The sequence below is a fragment of the Neoarius graeffei genome, chromosome 3 (assembly GCF_027579695.1).
Source record: "Neoarius graeffei isolate fNeoGra1 chromosome 3, fNeoGra1.pri, whole genome shotgun sequence".
In the NCBI taxonomy this organism is placed as follows: domain Eukaryota; kingdom Metazoa; phylum Chordata; class Actinopteri; order Siluriformes; family Ariidae; genus Neoarius; species Neoarius graeffei.
Window position 1 is genome coordinate 83,908,043 of NC_083571.1, and position 18,345 is coordinate 83,926,387.

Below are 18,345 nucleotides of genomic sequence, written 5' to 3' on the forward strand. Positions count from 1 at the left end.
AAAGACCTAAGACAGTTGAGCAACTAGAATCCTACATTAGACAAGAATGGGTTAACATTCCTATCCCTAAACTTGATACCGTATATAAATGACATTATTGTAGTATGCTGGGTGGGGGTAGTGGAGTAGTTTGGAGAGCAACAGAGCAACGTTGGTAAGTGTGTGAGTGTGTTTATGTGTATATGTCTATTGTGTATATGTTTAATGTGTGTATTTAAGTCCTGTTTTTCTTTTTTGGTATTGTCATTAGGACCCCCTTGAAAATGAGATGCCACATCTCAAGGGGTTATCCTCAAAATAAATAAATAAATAAACTTGAGCAACTTGTCTCCTCAGTCCCCAGACGTTTACAGACTGTTGTAAAGAGAAAAGGGGATGTCTCACAGTGGTAAACATGGCCTTGTCCCAACTTTTTTGAGATGTGTTGTTGTTATGAAATTTAAAATCACCTAATTTTTCTCTTTAAATGATACATTTTCTCAGTTTAAACATTTGATATGTCATCTATGTTCTATTCTGAATAAAATATGGAATTTTGAAACTTCCACATCATTCATGGATGCAAACGGCGCGCCTTTTGGCGGATGCCGCCTTTTTCACGGCTGTCTGGGGGACTTGTGTGAATCGTGCAGATCCGATGAGGTTTTTTTTTTTTTTTTTTGGGGGGGGGGGGGGTGTTGGAGTGTCTGATTATAATTTCATCAAAGTAAATTCTTTTTTTTTTTTTTTTTTAAGATTTTTTTTGGGCTTTTTTCACCTTTATTGGATAGGACAGTATAGAGACAGGAAATGAGCGGGAGAGAGAGACGGGGAGGGATCGAACCCGGGTCCCCGGATTTATGGTATGGCGCCTTATCCACCCGAGCCACGACGCCCCCCATCAAAGTAAATTCTGTATTAAAATTACAGTCCAAGGTAAGTTACTGATGGGAAATCCTTGTGCGTGCAGTGAAGTGGAGCCAGCAGCTGATAATGGCACGCAGCCAATTGGCTTTACGTGCGCAGCTTTCTGATTTATTGTTTTCTTCTCATACTTATACTTCCTATGTTTCATGGACCATAACGGCATTTGCTTATTTAGTAATTTTAATACAGAATTTAATTTGATGAAATTATAATCAGACACTCCAACGACCCCCCCCCCCCCCCCCCCCCCCAAAAAAAAAAAAAAAAAAAACCCTCATCGGATCTGCACGATTCACACAAGTCCCCCAGACAGCCGTGAAAAAGGTGGCATCCGCCAAAAGGCGCGCCATTTGCATCCATGATCATTGCATTCCGTTTTTATTTACAATTTGTACTTTGAGGGTGGCACGGTGGTGTAGTGGTTAGCGCTGTCACCTCACAGCAAGAAGGTCCGGGTTCGAGCCCTGTGGCCGGCGAGGGCCTTTCTGTGCGGAGTTTGCAAGTTCTCCCCATGTCCGCGTGGGTTTCCTCCGGGTGCTCCGGTTTCCCCGACAGTCCAAAGACATGCAGGTTAGGTTAACTGGTGACTCTAAACTGACCGTAGGTGTGAATGTGAGTGTGAATGGCTGTCTGTGTCTATGCGTCAGCCCTGTGATGACCTGGCGACTTGTCCAGGGTGTACCCCGCCTTTCACCCGTCGTCAGCTGGGATAGGCTCCAGCTTGCCTGCGACCCTGTAGAACAGGATAAAGTGGCTAGAGATAATGAGATGAGATGAGATTTGTACTTTGTCCCAACTTTTTTGGAATCGGGGGTGTATTTCAGCTGATTCATATCCTTAGATTTCCGGTAATTACAGTGATGGACAATAAATACAGGCAAATGGTCACTGATGACTAGTCAGTGACTTCCTTTAGGGTGAATGTCGTTATTGTTGAGCCACAGTTATGTCTGGTTCACTGTTATGCCAGTAGTTATGTCTAGTTCACGCTTATAATACTTTGAGGAGATCAAAAGACATGCAGAGTTGCACAATGTAGTCCACATGAGTTTGCTCCCTACTGTATTAGTACATTACAGCCAGTTCCTTGCAAGAGTGTAGACCTTTCCCATAACAAGGCAGTAGACAACATGGTGAGCCAGAATTAGGGGTAGGTGGAAGCTGAGTCAGATTGACCAAATCCTGTTGTTGTGCCATTCTAGCAGCGAAGACTGTACACTGCTATTTTGTGGATTTTTTTTTTTTGGGTGTCTGTTTTTGTCTGATTTAGTAATGAGGTAAAACAATTAAATAATGTGATTTGAAACAGGTGATGTCAACAAGTGATCATGATTTAGTACAAAATCGGCATCCAGGCCTAGTCTTTGAGGAGCAAAGATGGGCCGAGGATCTCCAGTTTGCCATCAAATGAGTGAGAAAATTATTGAAATGTTGAAAGAATGTTCCTCAAAGAAATATATACATGTATATCTGTGAAGATACTCAGTCATCCAGGTACATAGTAATCTGTGGTTGGTAGAAGAGAGCAACTGGTTGCTCTCTTCTACCGTACCAACCACAGATTACTATGTACCTGGATGACTGAGTATCTTCACAGATATGTTTCTACGCACTTTGGGATGAGTTCCCTTCGACTGGTGCGGGAGTATGAGAGGACTTCCAGAAAACTGGCAGACATCTTAGCCAGAGAGCATCGTTCATTTTTGTCAACCTGGAACGACCATCACTGAACAGAGGTGGGTGTCTATGACATCTATCAGCCACCTACAATGCAGCCATCAGCATTCTGATTCGGATTCTATGATGATCCATGAGAGGATAAATACTTGATACTCCCTATTAGACAGACAGAACTGAGGATGCCTTTCAGACGAGAGGCGAATCGTCTTCAAGACTTTTCAAGCAAGTCCAGTTGCTCTCTTCTACCAACCACAGATATACACTGAGTGCAGAATTATTAGGCAAGTGAGTATTTTGACCACAACATCCTTTTAATGCATGTTGTCCCACTTCAAGCTGTTTAGGCTTGAAAGCCTACTACCAATTAAGTATATCAGGTGCTGTGCATCTGTGTAATGAGAGGGGGTGTGGTCTAATGACATCAACACCCTATATCAGGTGTGCATAATTATTAGGCAACCTCTTTTCCTCTGGCAAAATGGGTCAGAAGAGAGATCTGACAGACTTTGAAAAGTCTAAAATTGTGAGATGTCTTGCAGACGGATGCAGCACTCTTGAAATTGCGAAGATGTTGAAACGTGATCACCGAACAATCAAACGTTTCATTGCAAATAGTCGAAAGAAGCGTGTGGGGAAAAAAAAGGCGCAAAATAACTGCACATGATCTGCGGAAAATCAAGCGTGAAGCTAACAAGCAGCCATTAGCATCCAGTTCTGCCATATTCCAGAGTTGCAACATTCCTGGAGTGTCAAAGAGTACAAGGTGTGCAATACTGAGGGACATGGCCAAGGTAAGGAAGGCTGAAAAACGACCACCACTGAGTAAGGCACACAAGATAAAACGTCAAGACTGGGCCAAGAAATATCTTAAGACTGATTTTTCTAAGGTGCTGTGGTCTGATGAGATGAGAGTGACTCTTGATGGGCCAGATGGATGGGCCTGTGGCTGGATCAGTAATGGGCACAGAGCTCCACTCCGACTCAGACGCCAGCAAGGTGGAGGTGGAGTACTGCTATGGGCTGGTATCATCAAAGACGAGCTTGTTGGACCTTTTTGAGTTGAGGATGGACTCAAACTCAACTCCCAGACCTACTGCCAGTTCCTGGAAGAAACCTTCTTCAAGCAGTGGTATAGGAAAAAGTCAGCATCTTTCAAGAACAACATGATTTTCATGCAGGATAATGCTCCATCTCATGCGTCCAAATACTCCACTGCGTGGCTAGCCAGTAAAGGTCTGAAAGGTGAAAAAATAATGACATGGCCCCCTTGTTCACCTGACCTAAACCCCATAGAGAACCTGTGGTCCATTATAAAAGGTGAGGTCTACAAAGAGGGAAAACAGTACACCTCTCTGAACAGCGTCTGGGAGGCCGTGGTTGCTGCTGCACACAATGTTGGTCGTGAACAGATAAAGAAATTGACAGAATCTATGGATGGAAGGCTTTTGAGTGTCCTCATGAAGAAGGGTGGCTATATTGGTCACTGATTTGTTTTTGTTTTGTGTTTGAATGTCAGATATGTTTATTTGCAAATCTGGAGTAGTCATATCAGTGTACCTGGTGAAAATAAATAAGTGAAATGGCTACATATTTGGTTTTTATTAAGTTGCCTAATAATTCTGCACAGTGAAAGTTACCTGAACACATTCTCCTAAAATGGCCAAAACTAAAAACACCCCACTCTAACTTCCATACATATTCAGCTTTGATATTTATGAGTCTTTGGTTGATTGAGAACAGTTGTTGTTCAGTAATAAAACTAATCCTCAAAAATACAACTTGCCTAATAATTCTGCACTCAGTGTGTGTGTGTGTGTGTGTGTATATATATATATATATATATATATATATATATATATATATATATATATATATATATGGGCTATATATTTCAAATGTTGTACTTGGCAAAAGTCTGAAATTGTGATTGGGTAATTTCATGCACCCCGGCATTAGGTATCTTATCGGCCCAATCAAGCTCCCCTTCTACTGAGGTTTTTTGCTTGTTTCCCCACCTTGTGTTTTCCAGATGGTTGTGGTACATTCTTATGGGCAAATCCACCTGCCACCATTTTCCTTAGAAAATTGTTCCAAACCACCTCAATCCTGTTCAGTTCCACCTTGGTAAGATGCGATGCCTGCACACTATAAAGTAAGCCTGGACGGATACAGACTGTCAGGATTTTCATTCGAGTGTTAAGATAAATCTCACAATCAGTGAGGATGTGCTCGGTCCATTTCTTGAACACTGATGAGATTCTGTGGTGTAGAAAGTCAGATGACTTATTGTTGGTATTAGAGATCAGGTGGCCCAGGTATTTGAACTTACTTTATTGCCATGCCATTAATCGAAAGCAAGCTTCCCTCCTCCTTAACACTTTCTTCTACGTTATAAAAGCCATAGTTTCGGTTTTCTTATAGGACATTTGTAGGCCAAATCTCAGGAATGTGTTGTCGTATATTTTGAGGACCTTTCTCAGCTCATCCAGATTTTCAGAGAATACCACAATGTCATCTGCATACATCAACACTGACACCCTTATTACACCATGCAACACATCAGTGCGGAGGTTACGAGGTGACACTTCAATTGGGATAACGTACTCTATTTGTGCTCCAGTATCAGGAAACAGCCGGGATATTTCATGTTTGGCACAATGCATTACAAAGTCCATGTAAATGTTAGAGAATGGGACTTTCCGGTGCACCTTGTCAACATCCGACAAATGTACTGAAATACCGTCCAGTATTCTTAATGCAGGCCTTTGTGCCTGTATACAAAGCCTTAAGGATAGAAATAAGCTTTGAGCCATGGAGGCGGCTCTCCAGGACTCGAAAGAGTGCCTCACGAGGAATCCAATCATAGGCTGCCTTTAGGTCTGTAAAGCACAGATGGAGAGGTTGTTTTTCTCTCTCTAATATGTGCTTAATAATAAAAATGGCATCAACAGTTGACCGGTTCTTTCTAAATCCGAATTGTGTCAGCATCAGGATACTCTTGTAAGTGATCGGAAATCTCTGGACAATTATCATGGATAGCAACCTTGGAGATCATGGCAATGATGGACAAACCACGATAGTTGTCAGTGAGAGATTTCAGGCCCTTTTTGTAAAGGCACATGATGGAGGAATAGGAGCCAGGTACTTGGAATCTTGGCCCATTCCCAGATCAATCCCATCAACATAAGCAGATACAAAAGAAGCCTCTAGGAGTCTGAATATTTGAGTTGTTCACTAGAGATCCTGTCAGTTCCTTGACATTTACCATTCTTGAGCTTTGTCATACAATCTTCCAGCTCTGATACTTCAGGTGGGGTCTCATCAGTTAGGTCGAGGTCTTTGGGCAGAATGATACAGTGATGATTGAAAGTTTGTGAACCCTTTAGAATTTTCTATATTTCTGCATAAATATGACCTAAAACAACATCAGATTTTCACTCAAGTCCTAAAAGTAGATAAAGAGAACCCAGTTAAACAAATGAGACCAAAATATTCTACTCTGTCATTTATTTATTGAGGAAAATGATCCAGTATTATGTATCTGTGAGTGGCAAAAGTATATGAACCTCTAGGATTAGCAGTTAACGTGAAGGTGAAATTAGAGTCCGGTGTTGTCAATCAGTGGGATGACAATCAGGTGTGAGTGGGCACCCTGTTTTATTTAAAGAACAGGGATCTATCAAAGTCTAATCTTCACAACACATGTTTGTGGAAGTGCATCATGGCACGAGCAAAGGAGATTTCTGAGGACCTCAGAAAAAGCGTTGTTGCTCATCAGGCTGGAAAAGGTTACAAAACCATCTCTAAAGAGTTTGGACTCCACCAATCCATAGTCAGGCAGATTGTGTACAAATGGAGGAAATTCAAGACCATTGTTACCCTCCCCAGGAGTGGTCGACCAACAAAGATCACTCCAAGAGCAAGGTGTGTAATAGTCAGCGAGGTCACAAAGGACCCCAGGGTAACTTCTAAGCAACTGAAGGCCTCTCTCACATTGGCTAATGTTCATGAGTCCACCATCAGGAGAACACTGAACAACAATGGTGTGCATGGCAGGGTTGCAAGGAGAAAGCCATTGCTCTCCAAAAAGAATATTGCTGCTCGTCTGCAGTTTGCTAAAGATCACGTGGACAAGCCAGAAGGCTGTTGGAAAAATGTTTTGTGGACGGATGAGGCCAAAATAGAACTTTTTGGTTTAAATGAGAAGCATTATGTTTGGAGAAAGGAAAACCCTGCATTCCAGCATTAGAACCTTATCCCTTCTGTGAAACATGGGTGGTAGTAGTATCATGGTTTGGGCCTGTTTTGCTGCATCTGGGCCAGGACGGCTTGCCATCATTGATGGAACAATGAATTCTGAATTATACCAGCGAATTCTAAAGGAAAATGTCAGGACATCTGTCCAAGAACTGAATCTCAAGAGAAGGTGGGTCATGCAGCAAGACAATGACCCCAAGCACACAAGTCGTTCTACCAAAGAATGGTTAAAGAAGAATAAAGTTAATGTTTTGGAATGGCCAAGTCAAAGTCCTGACCTTAATCCAATGGAAATGTTGTGGAAGGACCTGAAGCGAGCAGTTCATGTGAGGAAACCCACCAACATCCCAGAGTTGAAGCTGTTCTGTACGGAGGAATGGGCTAAAATTCCTCCAAGCCGGTGTGCAGGACTGATGAACAGTTACCGGAAACGTTTAGTTCAGTTATTGCTGCACAAGGGGGTCACACCAGATACTGAAAGCAAAGGTTCACATACTTTTGCCACTCACAGATATGTAATATTGGATCATTTTCCTCAATAAATAAATGACCGAGTATAATATTTTTGTCTCATTTGTTTAGCTGGGTTCTCTTTATCTACTTTTAGGACTTGTGTGAAAATCTGATGTTGTTTTAGGTCATATTTTTGCAGAAAAATAGAAAATTCTAAAGGGTTCACAAAGTTTCAAGCACCACTGTGTGGGAAAACTATCAGGATCAGACAGTTCTGTGTCTTGAAATCCCTCTCACCCAGGTGTTGGGCAAAGTGTTGTTCTAATTTCTCAACTTGGATCAACAGCCGATTTGACTTGAACAATGCTGTATAGTTCGTTGCTAATTGGAGCTCCTCTTCAGTGTTTCTTTGCTCACTGGCCAGATTGATCTTATCAGCCTCATCTTTATAGTACGCACTTTTGAGTTTGAGGCGAAGTTTCTTGACTTGTGTCAACAGCCCTTTCCCTTCAACAGGATCCTTACACTTCTGTCTCTTCTCAATAATGGCCAAGAAATCTTCACTCATCCGTGGTTTCACATCATGGTCTCGAGATAGCATCAACTTGCAAAGAGGGGGATGGTGGCTGTGCCAAGAGCTCATCAAGTTGTTTATGATATCCAGTTCTTTCTTCTTCACTGTCTGTGTTTGCACATCAGGTTTGGTGTGACTGGCTGCTGTAGGTTTTCCTTTAAAGATTTTTCAGCGTTTACCCTTAGTTGGGAACATAGCATCTAGCACTACTACTGGATGATCAGAGTCAAAGGGTGTACTGGCACTCGGGTAGACCCTGCAGTTCTTGTCAGCCTGTTTAATATTCCATTGACCTATTATGTAGGGGTGGGCAAAATTATCGATACGGCGATATCGCGATACTTTGTCTTCCGATTCAATATCGATACTCAAAATTTAAATATCGATATTTTTTCAAATAATAAATCATGTTTCAGACGGGTTGTAAATCCAGTACAACTTCCGCACCTCCGCTCCGCAAGGTGTCGCTGTGCCGCTACCTCACTGCAAGGCACTCTTCGTCTTCTCTTTTTTTCCCGGTGGTTGCAGTGAGGAAAAAAAAACAAGCAAGCATGGCTGTTAATGTAAACCTAGAGACGCCGCCGAACTTTAAGGCAGATGTTTGGAGGCACTTTGGATTCCAAAGGAAAGGAGAAAAAAAAAAAACAGTGAGCTGGACAAAGAGTACACACTTTGCAAATCCTGTTTCGCTCCAATTAGATATTCAGGTAACACAACAAACTTGCGAACTTACTTAGCACGACACCACCCCGACATATTAGCTCAGCCGGAGCCACCGAAACCCGACCCGAAGCAAACTACACTGGACAGCGCCAAAGTCCTCCCATCTACTTCAGTGATGTGTGACTTACTGTAACTGTGAACTTCATTTTGTCATTTAAGGCCAAAGGCAAGAAGCTGCACTTTATTTTGCATTTTTAATTTTAGTGTGTGTGAGACACTGCATTTTATTTTGAGTATTTACTCAAAGTTCAGAAGAAACGTGATTCACTGAGGTTTCAGTTCAGTTTCAGTGTGTGGACACTGACCCACACTGCACTTTGTTTCATAATTGTGCTCAGGGAGACTAAGATGCACACTGCACTTTTCAATGTGTTCCAGACAGTGTGTTGTTCCTGCAAATATGTTGTAACTTGCGCTTGTATAGTTACAATAAAATGGCATGGATAATTAGAATTACATTGTTTTGACTCAGTTTGTCCCATGAATTATCACTATCATCTGATGTACATACAACTCGGATTTTAAGATGCCTAATGCATTTACATTTTTCAGTGAACTATGTAGAATATCGCAATATATCGCAGTATCGTATCGTGACTCAAGTATCGTGATGCGTATCGTATCGTGAGGTCCTTGGCAATACCAAGGGATAAGTATGTAGTAGATATTTTTTTTTTGTAATTATATATTTATATAGATAGTTATGTGTATATGTATATATATATGTATATGGATATGGTATGTAGTATATATTTATTTTTGTAATTATATATTTATATGGATAATCATGAAGTGTATATGTGGTATATATTTTTATAAGTGTATTAATGTAGTTTGGATTTCGGGGTAGTTAAAAAGGGGTGGGAAATTAAAAAAAGTATTGTACTTCTTCCCACTCCTTTTTCGAACAATGTGCGGTGTATTGTAATGTATTAGCTCTTTATATTATTTTATTTATTCTTTTTTTGTCACTTTTTTCATTTTCTTTCTTTTGTATGTATAAATAGTTACATACATTTTTATACATGTTCGAAATAAATAAATTCATTCATTCATTCATTCATTCATTCAAATACCCACCCCTACTATTGTCATCTAGTCACCTATAATACCCTAGATTAGATTTGAAGGACCAGTGATGGAACGGTGTCTTTGTTGCAAACATGGTATTCAGGATAAACAGACTGTTACTCTCAGCTATTTCAATCAGTTTAGTGCCATTGAAACTTGTCGGTTCATCGTCATTGTACGGGTTGACATGCCAAGCTATTATAATGGCCAATAGTCGCATCAAAGTCACCACAGACTACTATTTTCAAGGAGAGGTGTGATCTTTTTGCTGATTTCAAAGCTCCTGAGAGTGTGTTATAGAAGCCTTCCTTAGTCTTGGCGGCATATTCCTCAGTCGGGCAATAACAGTTGACTACGGTTAGTTTGACACCGTATACTGAGATTCTTGCCAGCATTAGCCTACCCCCAGTAATATGCTCTATATCATGGAGTTCTACATGAGGAGCCATTACTATAGCCACACCAGCTTGAACTTTCCTCTTGAGACCACTGTAAACAACCTTCCAACCTTTAAGGACAGGATCTTGGAATTCAGTCTCGCCATTTGCTATCATACGAGTCTCCTGTATGCAGCATATGTCATGTTGCAAGGCCTTTATTTGTAAAACATGCTCTGCCAACTTGCTTTCACATTTGGCAGTTCTCACATTAACTGTACCAATACCAACATGACTGTAATTATTTGATTTCAATTTTGCCTTCTGATTCTTAACTAGATGAGCAGATTTTGCCACTGATCGACAGGAGGATAGCTGAATCTTTTAAATTATTAAATCCTAAATAATGAGTTCTACTAAATAAATACTAGATATAATTACAACGCAATGCTATTTAGAGAATAACAGGTAAGTCCTAGCAGAGGAATCAGGACTTTTCTACCTTTTGTATTTATGATTGCTCGTCAGCTAGGATGGAAGAGGCTACTCCACATCCCAGCGCCAGTGACTCCGTTTGCTCACCTGACCACAAGGTCAGGCTACTCAGGGTGCACCTGTTTTAATGACGGAGGTGGAGTTTGGCTAGAGTGTGATAGGCGTTTAGGCTTAGCAGGACTTACAGTTACTGCCTTCTGAGTCTAGTGGATGCACGTCCAAAACAGTGGCGGCTGGTAGTCTTTCAAACAGGGGAGGCTGGTCGGTTACGATATTTCCAGATTTTAAAAGAAAAATCATCAGTTTTGCCCATAATCTTGCCTCTGATCTGGCTGATTGTTGGCAGCGTCACAAACTGTGAAATAACAGGTTCTTTTGGCCCATTAGCCTACTGTCCAATATACATGATGGTGGTGGTGGGGGGGGGTATATTTTAACATTTTATATTTTAAAATTGTAGCATGTTGTTTAAAAATTGATCATTACTGAAAGCAGCTCTTTGTCAGGAACCTCAGCAGTAGAGCTGGGTGCCACACATTTCATTCAATGACACTTTCCCTATATTTTACTTATTTTGACTGAGAAATGTTTTATTGACAATTTTGATAACCCTTCACTTTTAAGTGTGAAATGTTCTCGGCTGTGTTTTTGTTTAAAAATGTTTTCCAAATTGTAGCTGTGTTTAATTCATATCCAGAGAAATATATATTCCAATATAATATACTCAGCATAAACATTTTAAATAGATTCTATATTTTTGGTCCATCCATGACATATTACTAAAGTAGCCTATTTACTGTTGTTGATGTGGGTCACTTGCTGTTAGCCAATTCACTTTCTCGTACCAGGAGAGCTGAAAGGAACGAGTATTATTCCCTACCTTTTTCACCAAGTCAGTTTGAGGCGTTGGTCTACCCTGCTCTTTAATTTTAATTTTTTCCTCGAAAGGAAGACTGGCAAATGGCTTCGCCAAAATTAAATCAGCAATGCTTGGCATCCGTGCGCAGCTTTCTTGCTAGCTGACTAGCCCCCTCAAGTTCAAGTTCAGTCACTCAAATAAACGAAATTTCTGGAACTAAGATAGCAAACTTGACAACACTATATTTACACTTTTATTTACAATGAAAATATATACAAACTAAAAAAGCTGGTAGAAACCGTATGTAATGAATGAAATCGAAATGTAAGCTGATCTCTTACAATACACCACAGCACTTGCGAATCCGCATGGGACTGAACTGAAATTCACTGCTGCCTGTCTATAGTTGAAACGAGCTGTCAATCAAAGAAAATATCCGTCCGCTTTCACCAATCACCAGTCTCCTCGCGGAAAGCTTTGCCATGTCCCTCCCATGTGAGGCTGAGAGTCCGTGGGCGGGCGTTTTCGCAGTATTTGTCCAATAACCGTCTTGCATTTTGAGATTGAAAAGTGCATAGCTCCCAAATGCCATTGAAGTCCACTGAGGCTGGGAATCCGTGAGACTCCGTGGGCGGGCGTTTTCGCAGTATTTGTCCAATAATCGTCTTGCATTTTGAGATTGAAAGCGCAGAGCTCCCAAATGCCATTGAAGTCCACTGAGGCTGCGCTGCATTGCGCTGTCACGAGGGGGAAAAACCCACGCGCACATTAAAGTTATAAGGGAATGATTTCACACTGTAGTTGGGTTGAGCACATATATTTCTATGATTCTGGATCTGAAATAGCAATGTTATAAGGTCGGCTATAACATAAGCCTAGCGCAATTCATCCTACACGATGTTCGTCATTTTTAGAGGAGGCTGAGCCTCCCTCGTTGTCTTAGAGCAATCGCCCGTGGTCCAAAAGTTACGCTTCAACACCCCATAGCACCCCAAAACAATTATGCTAATTGTGTCCAGAAGTGCTGTCGATTTCTCTGGGCTCGGAGGCAATCTGGAATGGACCATCACACAGTGGAAATGTGTATTGTGGTCAGGCGAATCAGTATTCCAGGCCTTTTTTTTTTTTATAGGAAATGGACACTGTGCGCTCTGGACCAACGATGAAAAGGAACATCCAGACTGTTACCAGCAGCAAGTCCAAAAGCCAGGGTCCGTCATGGTATGGGACTGTGTCAGTGTCCTTGGCAAAGCAAACTTACACTTCTGTGATGGAGCATAAATGCAGAAAAGTACATTGAGATTTTGGAGCAACATACGCTGCCTTCAAGACATCTATTCCTGGGATATTACAACAAGACAATCCAAAACCACGTTCTGCACACATTGCAAAGGCGTGACTGTGGAAGGAGAGGGTGCCTGTCCCCAATGGAGAATGTGTGGGAAAACTTTTCTTGAAATGAAAAATAGGACAAGGATGACCCTGTACTGTTACACACCTTAAGATGTATTTGCAGGAAGAATGGGACAAAATAACATTGAAACGCTTTATGACTTGGTGCCTTCAGTCACTAAACATCTTTTTAGTGTTGTGGGAAGGAATGACAACATTATAAAGTGGTAAATGCTTTAATATCCCAACTTTTTTTGAAATGTGTTGCAAGTATCAAAATTTAAACAGTTGTTTTTCAAAATAAACACTAAAATTCATCATGTAATATGCTGATGTATTGTGCAATACAGGTCAAAGTTTATTTGCAAATAATTTTCAGTTTTAATTTCAGTTTCAACATACTGTCCCAATTTTTTCTGATTTGGGGTTGGACCAGTCATGGGCGCTACACACACACACACACACACACACACACACACACACACACACACACACACATTTTAGCTGCATTTTAACTTGTATATTTGATTTTGTGTTTGAGTTAGGTGGGAGTATGATGAGAGTTACTGTGAAGCAGTGAAGAAGATGCCTCCGTACGATGCTGGTCCTCGCCTCTTGGACGTGATTGACACATCGGTTTTTGATTACCTCATTGGCAATGCAGATCGGCATCACTATGAGAGTTTCCAAGACGATGGCGGAGCCAGCATGCTGATTCTGCTGGACAATGCTAAAAGGTGAGGACAGAAGTTAGAGGATAAAAATGTGTAGAAGTTGAAATGGGAATAAATGTGTGTTCTTGGTTTGCAGTTTCGGGAACCCAACTTTAGATGAAAGAAGCATTCTGGCTCCCCTCTATCAGTGCTGCATGTGAGTGTCCAAATACTCACTTTTCTTATCACTATGAATGCACATGCACAATTTTTTGAAAGCTCTGAATAACTAAACTAATAATTTAAAAACTAGATTTGCATTTCATGAAGGAAATACTAGTGCTCGCAAAAAGTTAAAAATTCAAGAAGGATAGATAGTTGGGGAGAGGGATGGTTATAATGATTGAAGGAGAGAAGGAGCAGAAAAGAGTGGTAGTGAGAGGGGGGTTGTACAGAGTTTAAACACACAGATTAGAGATGGGTAAGCTGATGACGTTAAGATAAATGAAGAAGATGGATCAAACATCACTGGATTGCTATGGAACATGGGCGATTGCTCTAAGACAGCAAGGGAGGCTCAACCTCCTCTAAAAATGAGGAACATCGTGTAGGATGAATTGCGCTAGGCTTATGTTATAGCCAATCTTATAACATTGCTATTTCAGATCCAGAATCATAGAAATATATGTGCTCAACCCAACTACAGCGCGAAATCATTCCGTTATAACTTTCCCTAGTTCGCCTAATGTGCGCGTGAGTTTTTCCCCCTCGTGACAGCGCGATGCAGCCCAGCCTCAGTGGACTTCAGTGGCATTTGGGAGCTATGCACTTTTCAATATCAAAATGCAAGACGATTATTGGACAAATACTGCGAAAACGCCTGCCCCACGGAGTCTCACGGACTCCCAGCCTCAGTGGACTTCAATGGCATTTGGGAGCTATGCATTTTTCAATTTCAAAATGCAAGACGGTTATTGGACAAATACTGCGAAAATGCCCGCCTACGGACTCCGAGCCTCACAGTGGGAGGGACATGGCAGGTTCCGCGAGGAGACTGGTGATTGGTGAAAGCGGCCGGATATTTTCTTTGATTGACAACTTGTTTCAAATATAGACAGGCAGCGGTGAATCTCAGTTCAGTCCCATGCGGATTCGCAAGTGCTGTGGTGTATTGTAAGAGATCAGCTTACATTTCGATTTCATTCATTACATACGGTTTCTACCAGCTTTTTTAGTTTGTATATATTTTCATTGTAAATAAAGTGTAAATATAGTGTTGTCAAGTTTGCTATCTTCGTTCCAGAAATTTCGTTTATTTGAGTGACTGAACTTGAACTTGAGGGGGCTAGTCAGCTAGCAAGAAAGCTGCCACGGATGCCAAGCATTGCTGATTTAATTTTGGCGAAGCCATTTGCCAGTCTTCCTTTCGAGGAAAAAATTAAAATTAAAGAGCAGGGTAGACCAACGCCTCAAACTGACTTGGTGAAAAAGGTAGGGAATAATACTCGTTCCTTTCAGCTCTCCTGGTACGAGAAAGTGAATTGGCTAACAGCAAGTGACCCACATCAACAACAGTAAATAGGCTACTTTAGTAATATGTCATGGATGGACCAAAAATATAGAATCTATTTAAAATGTTTATGCTGAGTATATTATATTGGAATATATATTTCTCTGGATATGAATTAAACACAGCTACAATTTGGAAAACATTTTTAAACAAAAACACAGCCGAGAACATTTCACATGACAGACCTGGATTAAAAGTGAAGGGTTATCAAAATTGTCAATAAAACATTTCTCAGTCAAAATAAGTAAAATATAGGGAAAGTGTCATTGAATGAAATGTGTGGCACCCAGCTCTATGTTTGGCTCCCCAAGGTCAGTGCTTGTGCCTATTCCAGAACACTCTGCTGTTACTGCTGAGGTTCCTGACAAAGAGCTGCTTTCAATAATGATCCATTTTTAAACAACATGCCACAATTTTAAAATATAAAATGTTAAAATATACCCCCCCCCAAACACCACCATCATGTATATTGGACAGTAGGCTAATGGGCCAAAAGAACCTATTATTTCACAGTTTGTGACCCTGCCAACAATCAGCCAGATCAGAGGCAAGAGTATGGGCAAAATTGATGTTTTTTCTTTTTTCTTTTAAAACCTGGAAATATCGTAACCGACCAGCCTCCCGTTTCAAAGACTACCAGCCGCCACTGCTATGGAAGGTTGAAATGAAAGAATAGAAAGTTGAGATAGAGGAGTATCATTAGTATGAAAAGCAGTTAAGTGCTGTGCTTTTGTAGCTGAATCCACATACCAAGTTCTGTGACTCTACCATAAGTGATGTAGGATGAGTAAAATCATTGGTTTCTAATGGGAAAAACGGAGTGATGAAAAGAAAGGGGAGCAGAGAAAAAGTAATGTTGTATTCATCTAAGGTATGACAACCTCACAACGTTTACCAACTTCAGTGGTCCTGTCTTTTAATCTCTTGGAGCAGTTAGGCCTTGAAAAATTAATTGAAGCCAATGAGATTAAAAGTGAAGGATGGGGGGGGGGGGGACAAAACAGGAGTGATGGAGGTATGCAGAGAGGCAGAGTACTTGGTAGTTTTCCCCAGAACATGGAAAAATTTGCCATTCAAGTCTATAAGGGGAAAAAAAATGGATGGATAGATGGATAAAAAGAGGGATGCGAGTGGAATATCAAAATGAAAATAACATGGTGTCATTGACAAAACCAAGCAACAAAGTTTGAATGAAGATTCTGTATAAAGCAGTTCTTGGAATTAATCGCAGAAAATCGGTTAGAAGAAAAAAATTTAATAATAGATAATACAAAGTCTCGAGGTAACGATACATTGCTCTGTTTTGCCAACACCGTAATTAAAGTTTCTGACTCCGCCATGAAACTCCAATCTTAGTTTGGCAAATATTTTTTTGAGGTCCTAGTGTTTCTTCATTGAACCAAAAACATTTTAACAAACCAATAATATTATGAGTGGATTGTATGGATAACGTTTTGAATCATCTTGTGACAATGGACAGTCTCATCTCATGATCTCTAGCCGCTTTATCCTGTTCTACAGGGTCGCAGGCAAGCTGGAGCCTATCCCAGCTGACTACGGGCGAAAGGCGGGGTACACCCTGGACAAGTCGCCAGGTCATCACAGGGCTGACACATAGACACAGACAACCATTCACACTCACATTCACACCTACGGTCAATTTAGAGTCACCAGTTAACCTAACCTGCATGTCTTTGGACTGTGGGGGAAACCGGAGCACCCGGAGGAAACCCACGCGGACACGGGGAGAACATGCAAACTCCGCACAGAAAGGCCCTCGCCGGCCACGGGGCTTGAACCCGGACCTTCTTGCTGTGAGGCGACAGTGCTAACCACTACACCACCCGACAATGGACAGTGAGTCATGAAATGGAAAAATGGTATGTGGGACTTTTCTTGCAATGCTGACTCAGATCGATTGGTATGCACTGGACCAAGTGATTCTGATCACCCCCATGGTAATAACTTTGCCAATTCTCGTTCAATTGACCTCAAATTTCAACAGCATGTGTGGAAAAAGATCAAAATTTTGTTGAATGTTTTTTGTTTTTAACTTTTTAGGTATAGAAATGCCATTCACTGGAAAAGAAAAGGCATTTTGTGTGTTAGAGTATGCTCGAACACAGTCGAATAAGACTGTACATCGTGCATTAATGAGAGAATTCTCTAAAAATGCACCAACTGCAATGCAGATTTGGACACGGAACAAAAAGTTCAAAGAAGGCTGTGTGTGTCTCAGGTGGCGCGCATATTGAAATTTTCTGAAAACGTTCATGGAATCCACATACCTTTTTGAATTTCTCATTCAAATTTTGTGGAATAAATTTTTTATATTGCTCAACATTAAGCCTGTTCAGTTTCATAAGATAAGAAGACCTTTATTAGACCACAGTGGGGAAATTACCGGTTTGTAGCAGCAGAACAAGACAGATCAAGCCACACAAGTGTAAAAAAAAAATTTTTTATATATATATATATATATATATATATATATATATATATAAAATAATATTTTGTGTGTGCATATATGTGTGGGGTTTTATTTTATTTTTTTAAAAACGTGCGTGGCTTATGTCCTCTTTTGCTGCTATCCACTGATCACCATATATGACCACTGTTTTTTATATTTTTATATATACACACACAAATTTATTTATATATATATATATATATATATATGTGTGTGTGTGTGTGTGTGTGTGTGTATGTATACACACTTTTTTTGTGATCAATTTTTTTATTGACATCAATTATGGCATTCAACACATACATATCTTTTGCTTGTAGTACATTTGCATTTACAAGATCCTCAAGGACAGGTAGAGTATTGATGTCTTTTTGTATTAACTTTCTCCTTAATCACATCCATATAGAACAGGATATGAACAAAGCAAGGTTTCCCCACCCCCTCCCATACGTCCATAACCCCCCTCCCCCCACCCCGCGGTCACACACACACTTTTTAGTGTGTGTGTGTATATATATATAATGTATGTGTGTATATATATATATATATATATATATATATATATATATATATATAATGTATGTGTATATATATATGTGTGTGTGTGTGTGTGTGTGTGGTCACACACATGTATACATACATGCATATATACATACAACCGCATATATATCTACACACGTGTGCGTGTGTGTATATATACAGTGCCTTGCAAAAGTATTCATACCCCTTGAACTTTTTCACATTTTTCCACCTTACAACCACAAACTTAAGTTTTTTATTGAGATTTTATGTGATAGACCAACACAGAGTAGCACATAATTGTGAAGTGAAACAAAAGTGATAAATGGTCTTCAAAATTTTAAACAAA

General features: G+C 40.4%; 1 protein-coding gene across 1 annotated transcript in view; it reads left to right on the plus strand.

Moving 5' to 3' along the window:
• The window catches only part of fam20b (FAM20B glycosaminoglycan xylosylkinase), a 151,959-nt gene that overhangs the window by 123,610 nt on the left and 10,004 nt on the right, over positions 1-18,345 (plus strand). The window contains exons 7-8 of the mRNA XM_060917538.1: positions 13,333-13,524; positions 13,598-13,657. Coding sequence (XP_060773521.1) covers positions 13,333-13,524; positions 13,598-13,657 — 252 coding nt within the window. The remainder of the gene's footprint in view (positions 1-13,332; positions 13,525-13,597; positions 13,658-18,345) is intronic.